This window comes from Rana temporaria, chromosome 5, assembly GCF_905171775.1.
Source record: "Rana temporaria chromosome 5, aRanTem1.1, whole genome shotgun sequence".
Taxonomy (NCBI): Eukaryota; Metazoa; Chordata; class Amphibia; order Anura; family Ranidae; genus Rana; species Rana temporaria.
In genome coordinates, this window is record NC_053493.1 from 376,281,435 (window position 1) to 376,297,296 (window position 15,862).

General features: G+C 44.0%; 2 protein-coding genes across 2 annotated transcripts in view; both read right to left on the reverse strand.

The window, feature by feature from the left end:
* The window catches only part of NUDCD1 (NudC domain containing 1), a 221,423-nt gene that overhangs the window by 36,068 nt on the left and 169,493 nt on the right, over positions 1–15,862 (reverse strand). Inside the window, exon 8 of the mRNA XM_040354855.1 lies at positions 4,930–5,055. Within this exon, the coding sequence (XP_040210789.1) occupies positions 4,930–5,055 (126 nt within the window). The remainder of the gene's footprint in view (positions 1–4,929; positions 5,056–15,862) is intronic.
* LOC120941464 (transmembrane protein 11-A, mitochondrial-like) lies at positions 7,454–8,382 on the reverse strand. Its single transcript, XM_040354856.1, is given in 2 exon segments — positions 7,454–8,265; positions 8,268–8,382. Coding segments are annotated over 2 exon segments (564 nt in total). The 5' UTR covers positions 8,325–8,382; the 3' UTR covers positions 7,454–7,758.

Consider the following 15,862-nt stretch of genomic DNA (forward strand, 5'->3'; position numbering starts at 1 on the left):
CGCAGGAACATACCAGCTGGGTGGCCACAGGCTCCAAGGACAGCCCTGCTGGGGGGCCGCAAAAGGCTGGTAGAGCGGTGCGGGCTTCAGGAACAGCCCAGGATTTGGTGACCCCTGGCAAATCATCATTTGACCCCCGAGGGGGTCCCGACTCCCAGGTTGAGAACCACTGTGTTGGGGGCTTTGGCAAAATATCAGGGCCCTCATTCACATACCTCAGCGCATGTTTATGTGGGCGTAGCGTATCGAATATACGCTGCGCAGAGCAGCGAGCACAGTATTCACAAAGGAAATGCTCCCAATGTTGCACTGGCGTAACGTAAATTTGTAGGCGTAAGCCGGCCTAATTCAAAGTAGGTGGAAGTGGGCGTGATCCATTTAAATGAACCGTGACCCCATGCAAATGATGGGCTGAACGAACGGCGCATGCGCCGTCCCGTGGACGCATCCCAGTGCGCATGCTCAGAATCACATCGGAAATACTCCCTAAGATCCATCAAATCACTGCCTATGACGTGAACGTAACCTACGCCCAGCCCTATTCACGTACTACTACGTAAACAACGTAAAATCCAACGGCTGTTCCCTGGTCCATACCTTAACATGACTTACACCTGCTTTATGAGGCTTAACTTTACACCGGACGTACGACTTACGTAAACCGCGTATATTAATGCGCCGGGCGCAAGTACGTTCGTGAATCGGCGTATCTCACTTATTTGCATATTTAAATCGCAAATCAATGGGGAGCGCCCCTTGCGGCCAGCGTAAAAATGCGCCCACGATACGACGGCGTAGGAGACTTACGTCGGTCGTAGGAAGCCTATATTCAGGCGTATCTAGTTCTGTGGGCACGGCGCACAGATACAACGGCGCACATTGACACTTACGCGGCGTATCTCCAGATACGCCGGTGTAAGTGCTATGTGAATACGGGCCCAGGTGTCTAAACAGACCTCTGATGTTACACCTTTGAGACAGAGAAAGGAGATTGAGGTCACACCCTACAATCTCCTTCTCTGCAGCCTCACCAGCACAGAATGAATGGACAGGAATAGCTCTGTACAAAGCTTCCTATTCATTCAAACTGAAGAATAGTAAACAGGGAATACTATGCCTCAGATATCACTTATTCTATTCATTCAGACAATGAAAGGGCCAGTAAATGTGGGCTTAAGGAGAGATGGGAGGAATCAGTTCCTCTATATGCTGCTGCCCCTCCTATCCAGATGTACAGGGGGGCCACATAGGTCCCCTGGAGCATGGGGTCAGGTCGCATCTGTGTCCCCTGCAACCCCTATAGCTACACCCCTGCACCACAAAATTCTCACCACCAGAAATTGGGACTTCACTATACTTTTCCAAATTACAGAACGTATTACATACAAGGCATTCTATGAATAGCGGCAGTGGCGAGAGGGTGCTCTTTGTTTTCAGTGTGCAGAGGGGAAACGAGTCTCACTGAACACCAGCAAGACCCAAAACATTGCGGCTATCACTGTAGCATTGTGACTACTACAGTAATTTGCAGCTTCCACAGCTGGTATGAGATATGCATACAAAAAATGTCCAAGCTGGACCAAGGTAAGTAGGTAATTTCTAAGTTCAGTCTTAACCGTCAAGCTGGGGAGTTCAAAATATGTACTATCACTGACAATTCACCAAGTTGAACTTTTGGAGAACTTCTGTGTGTCAGGAGAAATATTCTCTGTTTTTCTATTTTTAACACAGCAGATGCAGAAACTACTGCCAATACAGAAGAACACAAAAAAGAAAAAAGCTGCCAGGCTTCAAACTATTTTTCTCTTGAATGCATAATTCTAGAATAAATGCATTTTTGCTTTCAAAGCGATTTATGTCAAGAACAGAAAAAAAACGGAACATTCTAATCATACAAAATCCATATCTATTTTAGATCAGGTTCAAAGGATTACATCTAAACAAGAATTGAAAATCAAGATGTTGTTTTATGATAGAAGATGGGGAGATCACAAATTATAGTCAAATAAAAATGAACTTGGTCCCTTTAATATAGCCAGGTAAATCAAGGTGAACCAGGGAAATCTGCAAATAGAACCTACTTTTTCTCATGAAGAGCCATGTTGAGATCAAACTTTCCGGCATTTCAGATTTTTAGGTTAGGAAAGGCTGTCTGCTCACCCAGCACCTTCTGCATACAGTATTATCTTAAAAAAGGCACACTGGTACTCTTAGAAAAAAAAAAATGCACATATTTCGAGGTGCACCAAAACAACAGGGTTTTAAGGTCTTACCTGTCTTGTTTCAACTGTAAGAACGCCCCTCTGCCACAAACACAGCTTGTAACCCTGCCAGTAATCTGAAGCTAAGGTGACTCTTTGAAAACAAGAGTCTCAATGCAGCTGTCCAACATGGAACCCTTCTAAGTCAGCTTACTTTTTCTTAATTCTTTATTTATTGGTCAACGAATTCAGAAGTACAATACAGATCAGGATATGTTCACTTCAGCACTGCCAATATTACCCAGAGTAGTAAAGTGACACAGCTAAATGTACATAATACAACCATCAGTGCAAAATACGCAGACATAAGGAGAACATGGGTCATAACACAAAGCATAGACAACGTAAAATGTCAGCAAATTACTGACCATTATCAGCGGATGACAAATTTCAAGTAGGGATGCACTGATAAATTGGCCACCAAAAATGATCGTCCGAAATAACAAAAATAGGGTTATAAGCGTTTTGCCGAGAGAGAGAGAGAAAAAAAAAGTGCCGATAATGGCCAACTTAAATTTTTTTCTGATTTTGTCACGAGATTTTTGTGATTTTGCTGCGATTTTCATACGTCGTGTGACTTGCATCGAAAAAGCAACACAGGTAAATTTTTTATGTGTTTTCAATAGGTAGGTGCGCAACACCACAACGAATGCTCAACGGACCAGTGTAAAGACATTTTTATTAAAATGAATGAATGACTTGTATAGCGCTACTCATGCAAACTGAATCGCCTCTGGGCGCTTTTTCCAGCCAGTGTCTGCTTGGGTGGTGCGGTCATTTTACCCCGTAGGATCGTGACATGCTTGGGACACACAGTCATACACACAGATATACATATATATACTGGGCCGATTTGGACAGGATCCAATTTACCTACCAGCATGTCTTTGGTGGTAGGTAAATGTAGGTGCTTTTTTTTTTTAACACAATAGCGCCCCCAAAAAACTATTTAAAAGTCAAACATGATACAATTATATATAAAAAAAATTATACATTTATAGATACATTTCGGTTTTCAGCCAAGTAAATTCTGAATTTTAGGTTTCGATTTTCATTTCAGTACACGACTAATTCCAAGGTATTTTATACAATATTTAATAAGAAAAAGTCTCTCTACAGTAGGTAGAAGGTAGCGTGTAGAGCAATAAAAGTAATAGTAAAGAAGATGAGAACTAAAAGAAGGAAAGAGAGGGCCGGGAGAAAGACCATAGCTTCAATTAAGAAGTAAGGCCAGCCATACACAGAGTGATTTCCTTCCCTGCAACCACAGGTTTGATGTGGACAGTGTTGATACAGGAATGATGTTCTCCCGGCAGGGCGGGGGCAGGAGCGGGAGACATCCCCGCTGGGAGAAGACAGTGATCATCACCAGTGTCTATAGCAGCTGCTAGTGATAATCGCAAGAGAATCCAGCAGGCTGGTAAACCCATGTTGATCGCTCTATGAACTTAGTACATTCAGCCTTCTCCATTAACGGTTCAAATCACAGCCAGTCTCTGCTGAACCGGCCCTTAGTTGAATCGTGTATCGCTGGCCTTAGTGCAAGTCCTGCGGATTGTAAAACTATAGTTATAATGATGCAAGGTTGAATTTTTGGGTTCATTAGCGCAGTCCTGACTGGTATTCCTGACGCAGTAAAGGGGATGAGATGGTGATTTGGAAAGCCTCCATGTACCAGGACTTGTATAATACAAAATATCAGGAGCCCTTAATATGTCTTAAAAAGAACATCTTCAGCATCTCATTACCCCAACTACTTCTGCACTTTTTAACTGTTTAATTCTCTAAATACATATCTTTATGCCAGCTGTCTCCGTTGTCTTTCTTTTTTCTCTTCTTGCTTGGTGGTCGTAGTGCACACAGGGGAGGTCCATAACAGTCTAGGCTCACAGAGAGTGGTTTATGCCGGCTGGCCAATGACAGATCGCTGATCAGGGTGTTCTGGCAGGGGGTTCAGCCCGCTGTCAGAACACAATAGCCCAGTGGGGGATATCGCTGTACTAACTTAAAAATCAAATGATTAGTACAGTGGCTACGACCAGAGTTGTCCATTTTTTGTAGCGTGTACCAGGTATTATAACCAAGTATATTATCTACCTTTAGTCTTTCCCCAATGCGTCCAGCTGTGGAATCCCGCAGCTATCGGCACATAACCGCAGGTAATCGCAGTGCACTATGTCAGCTGCGTTTGGTATGAATCTTGAGAGGGAACTCCACGCCAAATTTCAAATAAAAAAACAGCATGGGTTCCCCCTACAGGATAATACCAGGCCCTTGAGTCTGCTATGGATTTTAAGGGGAACACCATACGCCGAAAAAAAACGGCGTGGGGTTCCCCCAAATTCCATACCAGACCCGTATCCGAGTAGCAGCCCGGCCGTTCAGGAAAGGGTGGTGGGGACCTTCAACATGGGGGGGGGGTAGGTGCTTTGGGGCTGGGGGGACGCCTTGTGGCCCCCCCACCCCAAAGCACCTGTCCCCATGTTGATGACAGAAGAGTGACCTGCAGGGCTGCTCCCAAATACATTTCCATCATTACACATAGTAAAGCCAAGGGGCAAGGTAGGAGCCCAAGGGTACAGTATAAATTAAAAATGTTATGTAAATCCAAAACAGACAAAAATCAAATACTGACTTTTAAACATTATAGATTTTGGGTGCAACTTACTACATGGGTGGCCTTTAAACTGCTGCCATCAAATCTACACAGTGTTGCGCAATCTTCAAGTGAGACATCACACTCTTCCAGCTCCTGAGGATTACAGGGGGGCTTGTCTCCATCTGGATCCGGGTTCTGTCAACACAAAAATAACACTTAATTTATTTGGTTCGGATACTGAAAATTCAACATTGACAGGCAATCATGGGCTGGCTACATGTCCAGCCAGAATGCTGCCAGAAGTCGAGCTGAACTTAAACCACTCAGTAACCCGAAAAGTTGTATGCTCCTTCCTGCTTTGTACAGGTCACCATCCTTTTCATTTAATCTTCAATGATCAAAGGCAATTCAATTGATTTGTGGTTAGCAACCATGACAGATAGGCTTTCTTCTAGTAAATGGAGGCCAGGGAATATATAGAGTGCCTTGAAAAAGTATTCAGATCCCTTGAAATTGTCCACATTTTGTCATGTTACAACCAAATACAGTCCTGATCAAAAGTTTAAGACCACTTGAAAAATGGCAAAAAATCATATTTTACATTTTTGGATCTTAACAAGGTTCCAAGTAGAGCTTCAACATGCAACAAGAAGAAATGAGAGTGAGACAAAACATTTTTTGAGCATTCAATTAATTGAAAATAACGATTAAACTGAAACAGGCTGTTTTTCAGCCGATCAAAAGTTTGGGACCACATGCCTTTAAAAGGCCAAATCTGTGCAAAGATGTGGATTCATTGTCATTCTCCGTCAGGTAGTCACACGTTGTGATGGCAAAGGCAAAAAAAAAATCTCCCTTTTTGAACGTGGTCGGGTTGCTGAACTGCATAAGCAGGGTCTCTCATCAAGACACTGGATGATCCACGACCCAAATTAAGACCCTTACTGGTGCCGACTGCAGCCCCATAACCATCAGAAGGAATCTGAGACTGAGGGGCTTCAAAAACAAAAAACGTCTTAGAAAACCTTGTCTCCTTGAATGACACAGAACTGCTCGTTTGGACTTTGCAAGAGAGCACCAAACATGGGACATTCAAAAGGTGGAAGAAAGTTTTATTCTCTGATGAGAAAAAATTTAACCTTAAAGGTCCTGATGGTTTCCAACGTTACTGGCATGACAAGCAGATCCCACCTGAGACGTTTTCTACGCGCCACAGTGGAGGGGGCGCCATAATGGTCTGGAGTGCTTTTTCCTTCAGTGGAACAATGGATCTTCAGGAAGTGCAGGGGCGTCAAACGGCCACTGGATATTTCCAGATGTTGCAGAGAGCATTCCTCATGACTGAGGGCCCTCGTCTGTGTGGTAATGACTGGGTTTTTCAACAGTACAACGCTACAGTACACAATGCCCGCAGGACAAGGGACTTCTTCCAGGAGAATAACATCACTCTTTTGGCCCATCCTGCATGTTCCCCTGATCTAAATCCAATTGAGAACCTTTGGGGATGGATGGCAAGGGAAGTTTACAAAAATGGACAACAGTTCCAGGCAGTAGATGGCCTTCGTGCGGCTGTCTTCATCACTTGGAGAAATGTTCCCACTCACCTCATGGAAACGCTTGCATCAAGCATGCCGAAACAAATTTTTGAAGTGATCAACAATAACGGTGGAGTTACTCATTACTGAGTTCATGTTTGGAAGTTGGATTTCTGTTTTGGGGGGGGGGGGGGGGGGTTTAGTTTTTTTTTGGAGCTGTGGTCCTAAACTTTTGATCAGCTGAAAAACAGCCTGTTTCAGTTTGTTATTTTCAATTAATTGAATGCTCAAAAAATGTTCTGTCTCACTCTCATTTCTTCTTGTTGCATGTTGAAGCTCTACTTGGAACCTTGTTAAGATCCAACAATGTAAAATATGATTTTTTGCCATTTTTCAAGAGGTCTTAAACTGTTGATCATGATTGTACATAAATGTATTTTGTTAGGATTTTATGTGATAGACCAACACAAAAGTGGCACATAATTGTAAAGTGGGAGAAAGATTCTAAATGGTTTTCAATTTTGTTTTACAAATATGTGAAAAATGTGGTGTGCATTTGTATTCAGCCCCCGAGTCCATACTTTTTAGAACCTGTCTTAACCAAGTTAAGACAGGTATTTGCACCCACTTCCGGGAGTCCACTCTGCGGGGACCTGCGGGTAGTGTGTCACTTCCTGTCCCCCCCCCCTGTTGTGTTCTGGTAAACACACGGCTCCCAGAACACAGCGGGGACCAGCGAGCACGGTGCAGCGCGACTCGCGCATGCACCGTAGGGAACCGGGTAGTGAAGCTGCAATGCTTCACTTCCTGGTTCCCTCACCGAGGATGGCGGTGGGAGCAGCAGAGTGACAAGCGATCGCTCGTCTTCTGCTGCCAACGGTGCTTGACTCCAGGATAGGCAAGTGTCCTAATATTAAAAGTCAGCAGCTGCGGTAGTTGTAGCTGCTGGCTTTTAATATTTTTTGTATGGCGGAGATCCGCTTTAAGTGTCAAAGGCAACAGGAAAATCAGCACTCAAAAATTAATCTTAAAAGGCATTTTTTTTTTTTTTTTTTTTAGTTTTGATTTTAATGGTCACATGGGCTTCTGGCTGGTTAAGTGTAGTACAACAAATACATAAGTCTATGTTCAACATAAAAAGATCTCCCTCATCACCCACTTTTAAAGCTCATGTATTCCCCGTTATGTTTATGACTTGCAGCTAGGGTTTAATGACTTCAAAGCAGGTCCTCATGCTTCTACCGTAAAGCACTGAAAATAATCAGTGCAGTAGCACCAAATTTTTTTCTGGGGAAATTCTTCAATCTCAATCAAATTTCACAAAAAAAGGTTTATATTGTTGCATGCTCAGCATCCATGGAAATCATACAAGATAAAGTTCGTACAGCTTCTTTACACAGTATGCCAATGCAGCAAGTGCTATTGTGTTTAGTAGTCTTTTTCTATGAACGTCATCCTTTCTTACAAGCACGACTGGTGTAGAGGAGGGAAGAGTGTGTAGTGGAAGTCTTGATAGTTTATAGGCATCATACTCCACCTGATATTTGCAGCAAGGATCAAACTGCCAGGAGATTCCATAAAGAGTAGAGCAGGCCAAGCTTAGAATACCAGCTGGCAGAGACATATATGGTGAATACTCAGAAGGCAAAACGAGTGGAGTGAGAATGCACACTGTACCAGAAAGTACTGCTGTCTTGTGTAGGCAGTTCCCTACACTAATCCAGCGTGCAGTTTCATCTCCAATACGCGTTGGTTCGATAACTATATATTTGTATTGAGCTTCGAGTGCTTGCTCCAGTTCGTGCTCAAACTGGTCTTGTGCATTTTCACCATTGTAGATCTCGTGCACGATGTACCACTCACAACGTGGAAAAGGGTACCCCTATCTCTTCTCCCCACACCAGCGCGCCTCCTTCCCCAAGTGGCCATCTTGGAGACTCGCCTCACCCCCGCCTCCCTGTGTTCTGCGCATTTCCCGGGTGGTGCAGGAAGTATAGTTCATTTAAAAGGCGTTTTAAACCGTCTTACCTGCACCTTGACTTTAATGATCTGTCAACTCAACATACTGCGTCTGGAAGCATCACACCTGCTGCACATGACGAGAACCCTCCAGCTGTTTAGCCCGTTAGGTGGATGGTTGGGGGGGGGGGGGGGAACCATAGCTTTGCCAAACCAAACCCCCTGCCCCCTATACTACACCAAGGACAGTTGACAATCATCCAGCCAGGATCACAAATGGTCTCCACCACTATCCCAAATATGACTACAAAGGGAAGACTGGGTCTTTAGCCATTATCAACACATTATGATTTTGTACATAACATTTTCTGCCATGTTGCAACCCTGTAGCATTACTGAAAGACCATTGCAGGTGTGGGCGATTCTCCCAAGTAATCATAGAGAGATTTGGATTGTGTGAGGACATTCTCTTGTATAAAAAGCCATAGTAATTTTCACTGTAAAATCTCGACAACTCTACACCATGTTGCTTTTACTAGTTTAATTATTTCATCTCTGCAGAACATCTTCTAGGTCATCGGTCAGGAGAAAATTAAGGCCTCTTTGGTTTGTCAGAAATCCTAATCTCCAACACGAAGTCTACTTAAAATGAGTTTTCTTCACAGGGGCCTGATATTAGCATTAGTCACACTGATAATGTAATACCTATTAGAGATTTTCTGAAACTTCCCCCCATTATACAAATTACAATAAAGGCATCTTTAGAAATGTTAGGTGATGGCAGATACTTGCAGGCTTTTTATTCTTTGCAAACCTTATTTTACTTTCTCTCCATATTCTTCTAATGGTTGCCATCTTTACTGGGGGCAAATAAATCCATCTACCTTTACTTAATGGAAATTTGGGTCTTCATCTTGGAACAAGTGACAGAAAGTTGCTAGGATGCAAAATGATTTCCTACCAGCCTGCAGAGCTGTCTGGTGCTATGATTTTGGTGAAAAAGTGAAAAATCCACATGCAAATGCATTCTGTATAAAAATGCGCATGTACCAACTGGAAACTACCGTATATAGTTGTGTAGCTAATCATATTACAACAATTTGTCAAGATCAACTTTTAGCATCATACATAAAAATAACACAGAATGCAAAGAACTCTTGGATCCCTTTAACCACTTGCCTAGTGGGCACTTTTACCTCCTTCCTGCCCAGGCCAGTTTTCAGCTCTGTTACACTTTGAATGACAATTGCGCGCTCATGCAACATTGTACTCGTATGACATTTTTATCATTTTGTTCACACAAATTGTTGGTGGTATTTATTCACCACTGTTTTTTTTTCCCTAAATGAGAGAAGACTGAAATGTTTTAATTTTTTTTATAGTTTGTTATAAAAAAATTCAAACAGGTAATTTTTCTCCTTCACCGGCAAGCACTGATGAGGCTGCACTAATGGGCACTGATGAGGTGGTGCTGATAGGTGGCACTAATGACCACTGATGAGACAGCACTGATGAGGAGAAACACTAATGAGGTGGCATTGATGGGCGTCACTGGTGAACACTGAAAATCAGGACATTGACAATCAGTGCCGATGTCCCTTGAACATAAATCAGTTGTCAGCTTTCTTCTCTCCGATAAACTGCTTGTGATTGCATCCTGTGATCAGCTGTCATTGGCTGACCGCTGATCACGTGGCAGAAGGTGCCAGTCTGAAGGCGCGTGGGTAGTGCGATCCAGGGAAAATGTCCATGTACGCCCCCCTGGCAAAGCAAGCCTGTGCTGTAGCCATTGTTCAGCTATAATGTGGGCAGGAAGTGGTTAACCACCCCACAATCAGCACAGGGCTCTGTACAAAGGAAACAATCTCTGTGTTTCTTATCTGTGAAAAGCACAGAGAAGAAAAAAGGAGATCTGTATTTAAAAGCAACAAACCTTACACATAGTTGGGCACACATTTATGCCCTTGATTGCCCTAGATGTTAACCCCTTCCCAGCCAGTGTCATTAGTATAGTGACAGTGTATAGTATTAGCACTGATCACTGATCACCAGTGTCCCTGGTGATGTCAATGGCAGTTAGTCAGATTGCCCGCCACACTATCGCAAATCCATTAGAAGTTGCAGATCATTGCCATTAGAAATAGGAAAAAAAATTATAAATCCAGTATATATACACCATGGTTTGTAGGCGCTATAACTTTCACGTAAATCAATCAATATACACTTATTGTGATTTATTTTTTTTTTTTATCAAAAGGCATGTAGCAGCTTACATTTTGGCAATGGCTTATGAAGAATTTTTTTTTGTTTGTTTTATTGGATAGTTGGTTTTTTAGCAGAAGGTAAAAAGTTTTTTAGTTTTTTTCAATTTTTTTGTTTTTTTCTTGGTTTATAATACAAACAATTAAATAAACACAGTGGTGATTAAATAGCATCAAAAGAAAGCTCAATTTGTGTGAAAAAAAAAATTATATACCGTATTTTCCAGGGTATAAGATGACTTTCTGGATGCAAAAAAATGCATCCAAAGTCGGGGGGTCGTCTTATACGCCGGGGACGGTCTCCGTGCTGCGAGCATCAATGATTTAAAAGACGCTCCTTCTACCTCAGAGTGTCCTGTGATAGGCGGAACACAAATCTACCCATCAGCGCCTCTGTTCTGTGTTCCTCCTATCACAGATGCCTTCTCATCCTCGGACGAGATGAGAAGACGTCCGTGATAGGCGGAACACAGGCGCTGCTGGGAAAATTTGTGTTCCGCCTATCACAGGACACTCTGAGGTAGAAGGAGCGTCTTTTAAATCATTGATGCTCGCAGCACGGAGACTGTCACGGCCTGCAAGTCGATTAAAAAAAAAACGTGAGTGATTGCACTGTTCACACAGTGGGGGGCAAGTTCAGGCACAGTGAGGGGCAAGTTCAGGCACAGTGAGGGGCAAGTTCAGGCACAGTGAGGGGCAAGTTCAGGCACAGTGAGGGGCAAGTGATGGGCAAGTGATGGCACAGTGAGGGCATGTAATGTAATGGCACAGTGAGATTTGAAAAAGCCTGTTTCTGTCAGCGGTTCCGGCTACCCCTCAGCTTCCAGAAAGACTAGTAGGAAGGGGGTAGTCTTATATGGCGAGTATATCCCAAAACCAACATTTTTCCTGGAAAATTAGGGGGTCGTCTTATACGCCGGCAAATGCGGTAAATTTTGTGTACAGTGTTGCATGACTGCACAATTACCAGTTAAATTAGCCCATTGCCGAATAGCAAAAAATGGCCTGGTCATGAAGGGGGTAAAATCTTCCAGCGCTGAAGGGGGTAAAATCTTCCAGCGCCGAAGGGGGTAAAGCTCATCTTAGGTCAAAATGTAAAATCATACATCAATTTCACATTGTATATCAATTTATTCTTACCTGCTCCTATTAACCTAAACATGCTTACTACCGTGATTTCTGTGACCCGTATTAACTATGCGATGTGAGTAGGCACTGCTGTGTCACATATTTCACATAACCTGCCTTCTGAACTACAGAGGCCCTCAAAGGAGGAGTTTAGAACTCAGTCACTAAATGAATCATTGCTTGCAGGCAGTAAGGTACCATGGGATATTAGGCCTTAGAGGGATATGAATATTGGTTATGTCACAATCCACAGGTTTTCAATAGGGCTAGAGCTGCACTATTCTGGATAAAATGAGAATCACTACTTTTTGGCTCAGAATTAAGATCACAATTCATTCACGATGCTCAGCGTAACATCAGCTTTCACATTATACCAAAAAATTGGGCTAAACTCATGGTTTCGTTTTTGAAAGACCGCTGCAAATACAGTGTGGCATAAAATATTGCAACAACGCCATTTTATTCTCTAGTTTCTCTGCTAAGAAAAAAAAAGTATATATATATTATATATATATATATATATATATATATATATATATATATATATATATATATATATATATATATATATATATATATACACACACGCGCTGCGCAAACTGTTGGAGCTATATAAATCCTGTATAATAATAATAAAGAGATTTTTAATACAGCTTACCTGTAAAATCTTTTTCTTGGAGTACATCACGGGACACAGAGCGGCATATTCATTACTATGTGGGTTATATGGAGTACCTTCAGGTGATGGACACTGGCAATCTCAAAAACAGGAAGTGCCCCTCCCTATATAACCCCCTCCCATAGGAGGAGTACCTCAGTTTTGTAGCAAGCAGTATGCCTCCCAAAATGGTCCCCAAAAGAGGGGTGGGAGCTCTGTGTCCCGTGATGTACTCCAAGAAAAAGATTTTACAGGTAAGCTGTATTAAAAATCGCTTTTTCTTTATCGTACATCACGGGACACAGAGCGGCATATTCATTACTATATGGGATGTCCCAAAGCAATGCTTACAATGAGGGGAGGGAGAACATCTTAGCAAGACAAAAGGATTTAATTTAGAGATATACTCAAATCATAATAAATCCAACTTCGTTGAGAAAAAATAATTTTAAATTTTAAATTTAACTCAAAAGGGAGCCCCCGGAATCCAAGGGTCTCAAATTGCAGCCTGCAGCACTGCCTGCCCAAAGGCTGTATCAGTATTCCTTCTTACGTCCAACTGGTAGAATTTTGTAAACGTGTGGACAGAAGACCAGGTTGCCGCCTTGCAAACTTGAGCCATAGAGATCTGGTGGTGTGCTGCCCAGGAGGCGCCCATGGCCCTAGTAGAATGAGCCTTTAATGATAACGGAGGAGGCAACCCTTTCAAGCCGTAGGCCTGAGTGATTAACTGTTTAATCCACCTCGAGATGGTGGATTTTGCAGCTGCCTGCCCCTTCTTGGGCCCATCCGGTAAAATGAACAACACATCTGTTTTCCGGATCTTCTCTGTAGCTTTAAGATAGGCCTTCATGGCCCTGACAATATCCAAGGTATGCAGCAACCCTTCCTTTCTGGAAGTAGGTTTAGGAAAGAAGGATGGTAATACCAAATCCTGGTTTAGATGAAAACTGGATATAACCTTTGGTAGGAAGGAAGGATGAGGGCGGAGAACGACCCTGTCCTTATGCAAAATAAGATATGGTTCCTTACAGGATAAGGCTGCCAGTTCCGATACTCTTCTGGCGGAAACTATGGCGACCAAAAATACTAACTTCCTTGTCAGTAAAACCAAAGGAATTTCAGCCAACGGCTCAAAAGGTTGTTTCTGTAAACTTGACAGAACAAGATTTAAATCCCACGGACAAAGCGGGCATTTAACTGGAGGATTAATACTTAAGACCCCCTGCATGAAGGTCTTAACCAGCGAGTGGGTGGCCAGCGGCCGCTGAAACCACACTGACAAAGCTGAAATATGTCCCTTGATGGTGCTTAATGCCAGTCCTTTATCCACTCCTAGCTGGAGAAAACTCAATACTCTATCGATGGTAAACTTACGAGAAAGCCATAGCTTGGACTCACACCAGCCTACATAGGCCTTCCAGACCCTGTAATAAATCACCCTAGAGACCGGTTTCCTGGCTCTGATTAGGGTAGAGATTACCTTCTGAGACAGACCTCTACCCCTGAGAATCAGGGATTCAGCTTCCAGGCCGTCAAATTTAGATGCCGTAAGGCAGGGTGGAGGATCGGACCTTGCGATAGCAGGTCTGGCCGTAGAGGAAGAGTCCAAGGGTCTCCCACTACCATCTTTAGGATTAGTGAATACCATGCCCTTCTGGGCCATGATGGAGCTACCAGGATGACTGGTATGTGCTCCACCCTGATCCTGCGCAGCAGGCGGGGTAGTAACTGGAGCGGGGGAAAAGCATAAAGAAGTTTGAACTGATGCCAAGGGCAAACCAGCGCATCGGTTCCGCAGGCCATCGGATCCCTTGAGCGGGATATGAACCTGTCTAGCTTCTTGTTGAGTCTTGATGCCATGACGTCCACGTCCGGCACTCCCCATCTCTGGCAGAGTGTCTGAAAGACCTGTGGATATAGAGACCATTCCCCCGGCAACAGAGTCTGGCGACTTAAAAAGTCCGCCTGAAGGTTGTCCACTCCTGGAATGAATATTGCCGATATGCAGGGCACATGAGCTTCTGCCCATAGGAGAATCAAGCTCACCTCTCTCTGAGCGGCTTGACTCTTGGTTCCCCCTTGGTGATTCATGTATGCCACTGCCGTGGCATTGTCCGATTGAATTCTCACCGGGAACCCCTGCAACTTGGACGTCCAAGCCCTGAGGGCTAGTCGAGCAGCTCTGAGCTCCAAGATGTTGATGGGCAACTGCTTCTCTGGCTTTGCCCAAGTGCCTTGGCGAGTGCAACCATCCAAAATTGCTCCCCAGCCTGTCAGGCTGGCGTCTGTGGTTACTATCTTCCAAGCCACTGGGCTGAAAGACTTCCCCTTCAGTAGATTCTGAGGGTCTAACCACCAACACAGACTTTGTCGGACTCTTGATGAGAGCGGCACAGGGATATCTAAGGCCTGTGGCCTCCTGCTCCATGCTGACAGGATGGCTGCCTGCAGGATGCGAGTGTGGCTCTGGGCGTACGGTACCGCCTCGAATGTGGCCACCATCTTGCCTAGTAACCGCATACATAGGCGAACAGTTGGTTCCTTCTTGCTTAGAACCAGTAGGATTAATTCCTTGATGGCTTTGACTTTTATTAGAGGCAGAAACACCCTCTGTTGTTCTGTGTCTAATCTCATGCCGAGATATTCCAACTGCCTTGTGGGCTGGAATGCTGATTTTTCTCGATTTAGGACCCAGTCGAACCTCTCGAGGTACTGAACTGTGGGGGCCACTGCCCATTCCAAGCCAGGAGACGAGTGATCTATGACTAGGAGGTCGTCCAGGTATGCTAGGATCGTGACCCCTTGGATCCTTAGATTGGCTAGGATTGGAGCTAGGACCTTCGTAAACACCCGGGGGGCCGTAGCCAACCCGAAGGGAAGCGCCACGAATTGGAAATGACGTAGAGCCACCGAGAAGCGTAGAAATCTTTGATGTGGCTGGTAAACTGGAACATGAAGGTAAGCATCCTTTATGTCTATGGATGCCATAAAATCGTCCTTCTGAAGTGCGGCAACTGCTGACCGCACGGATTCCATCCGAAATGAGCGGACCTTTAGGTATGCATTCACCATTTTTAAGTCCAAAATTGGCCTGACATCGCCGTTGGGCTTTGGGATGATGAATAGGTTGGAGTAGAAACCTAGCCCCTGTTCTTGGACTGGTACCTCTACTATTACCTCCTGAGAGAGTAAATGATTCAATGCCGCTATTAATGCAGCTCCCTTCTTCGGATCGTTTGGTACTCTTGACTCCTGAAAATGAGAAGGAGGAAACTTTAGGAAGTCTAGTTTGTAGCCTGTAGCCACGGAAGACCGTACCCATCTGTCGGGAATGCTGGCCTCCCAAACCTCTGCAAAGAGACGCAGTCTTCCCCCCACCTTCGAGGGTGGGGGCGCCCCTTCATAAGGCCGGCTTGGGGGCTGGCTTTGCTGGCTTGCGAAACCACTGCTTCTTGCCT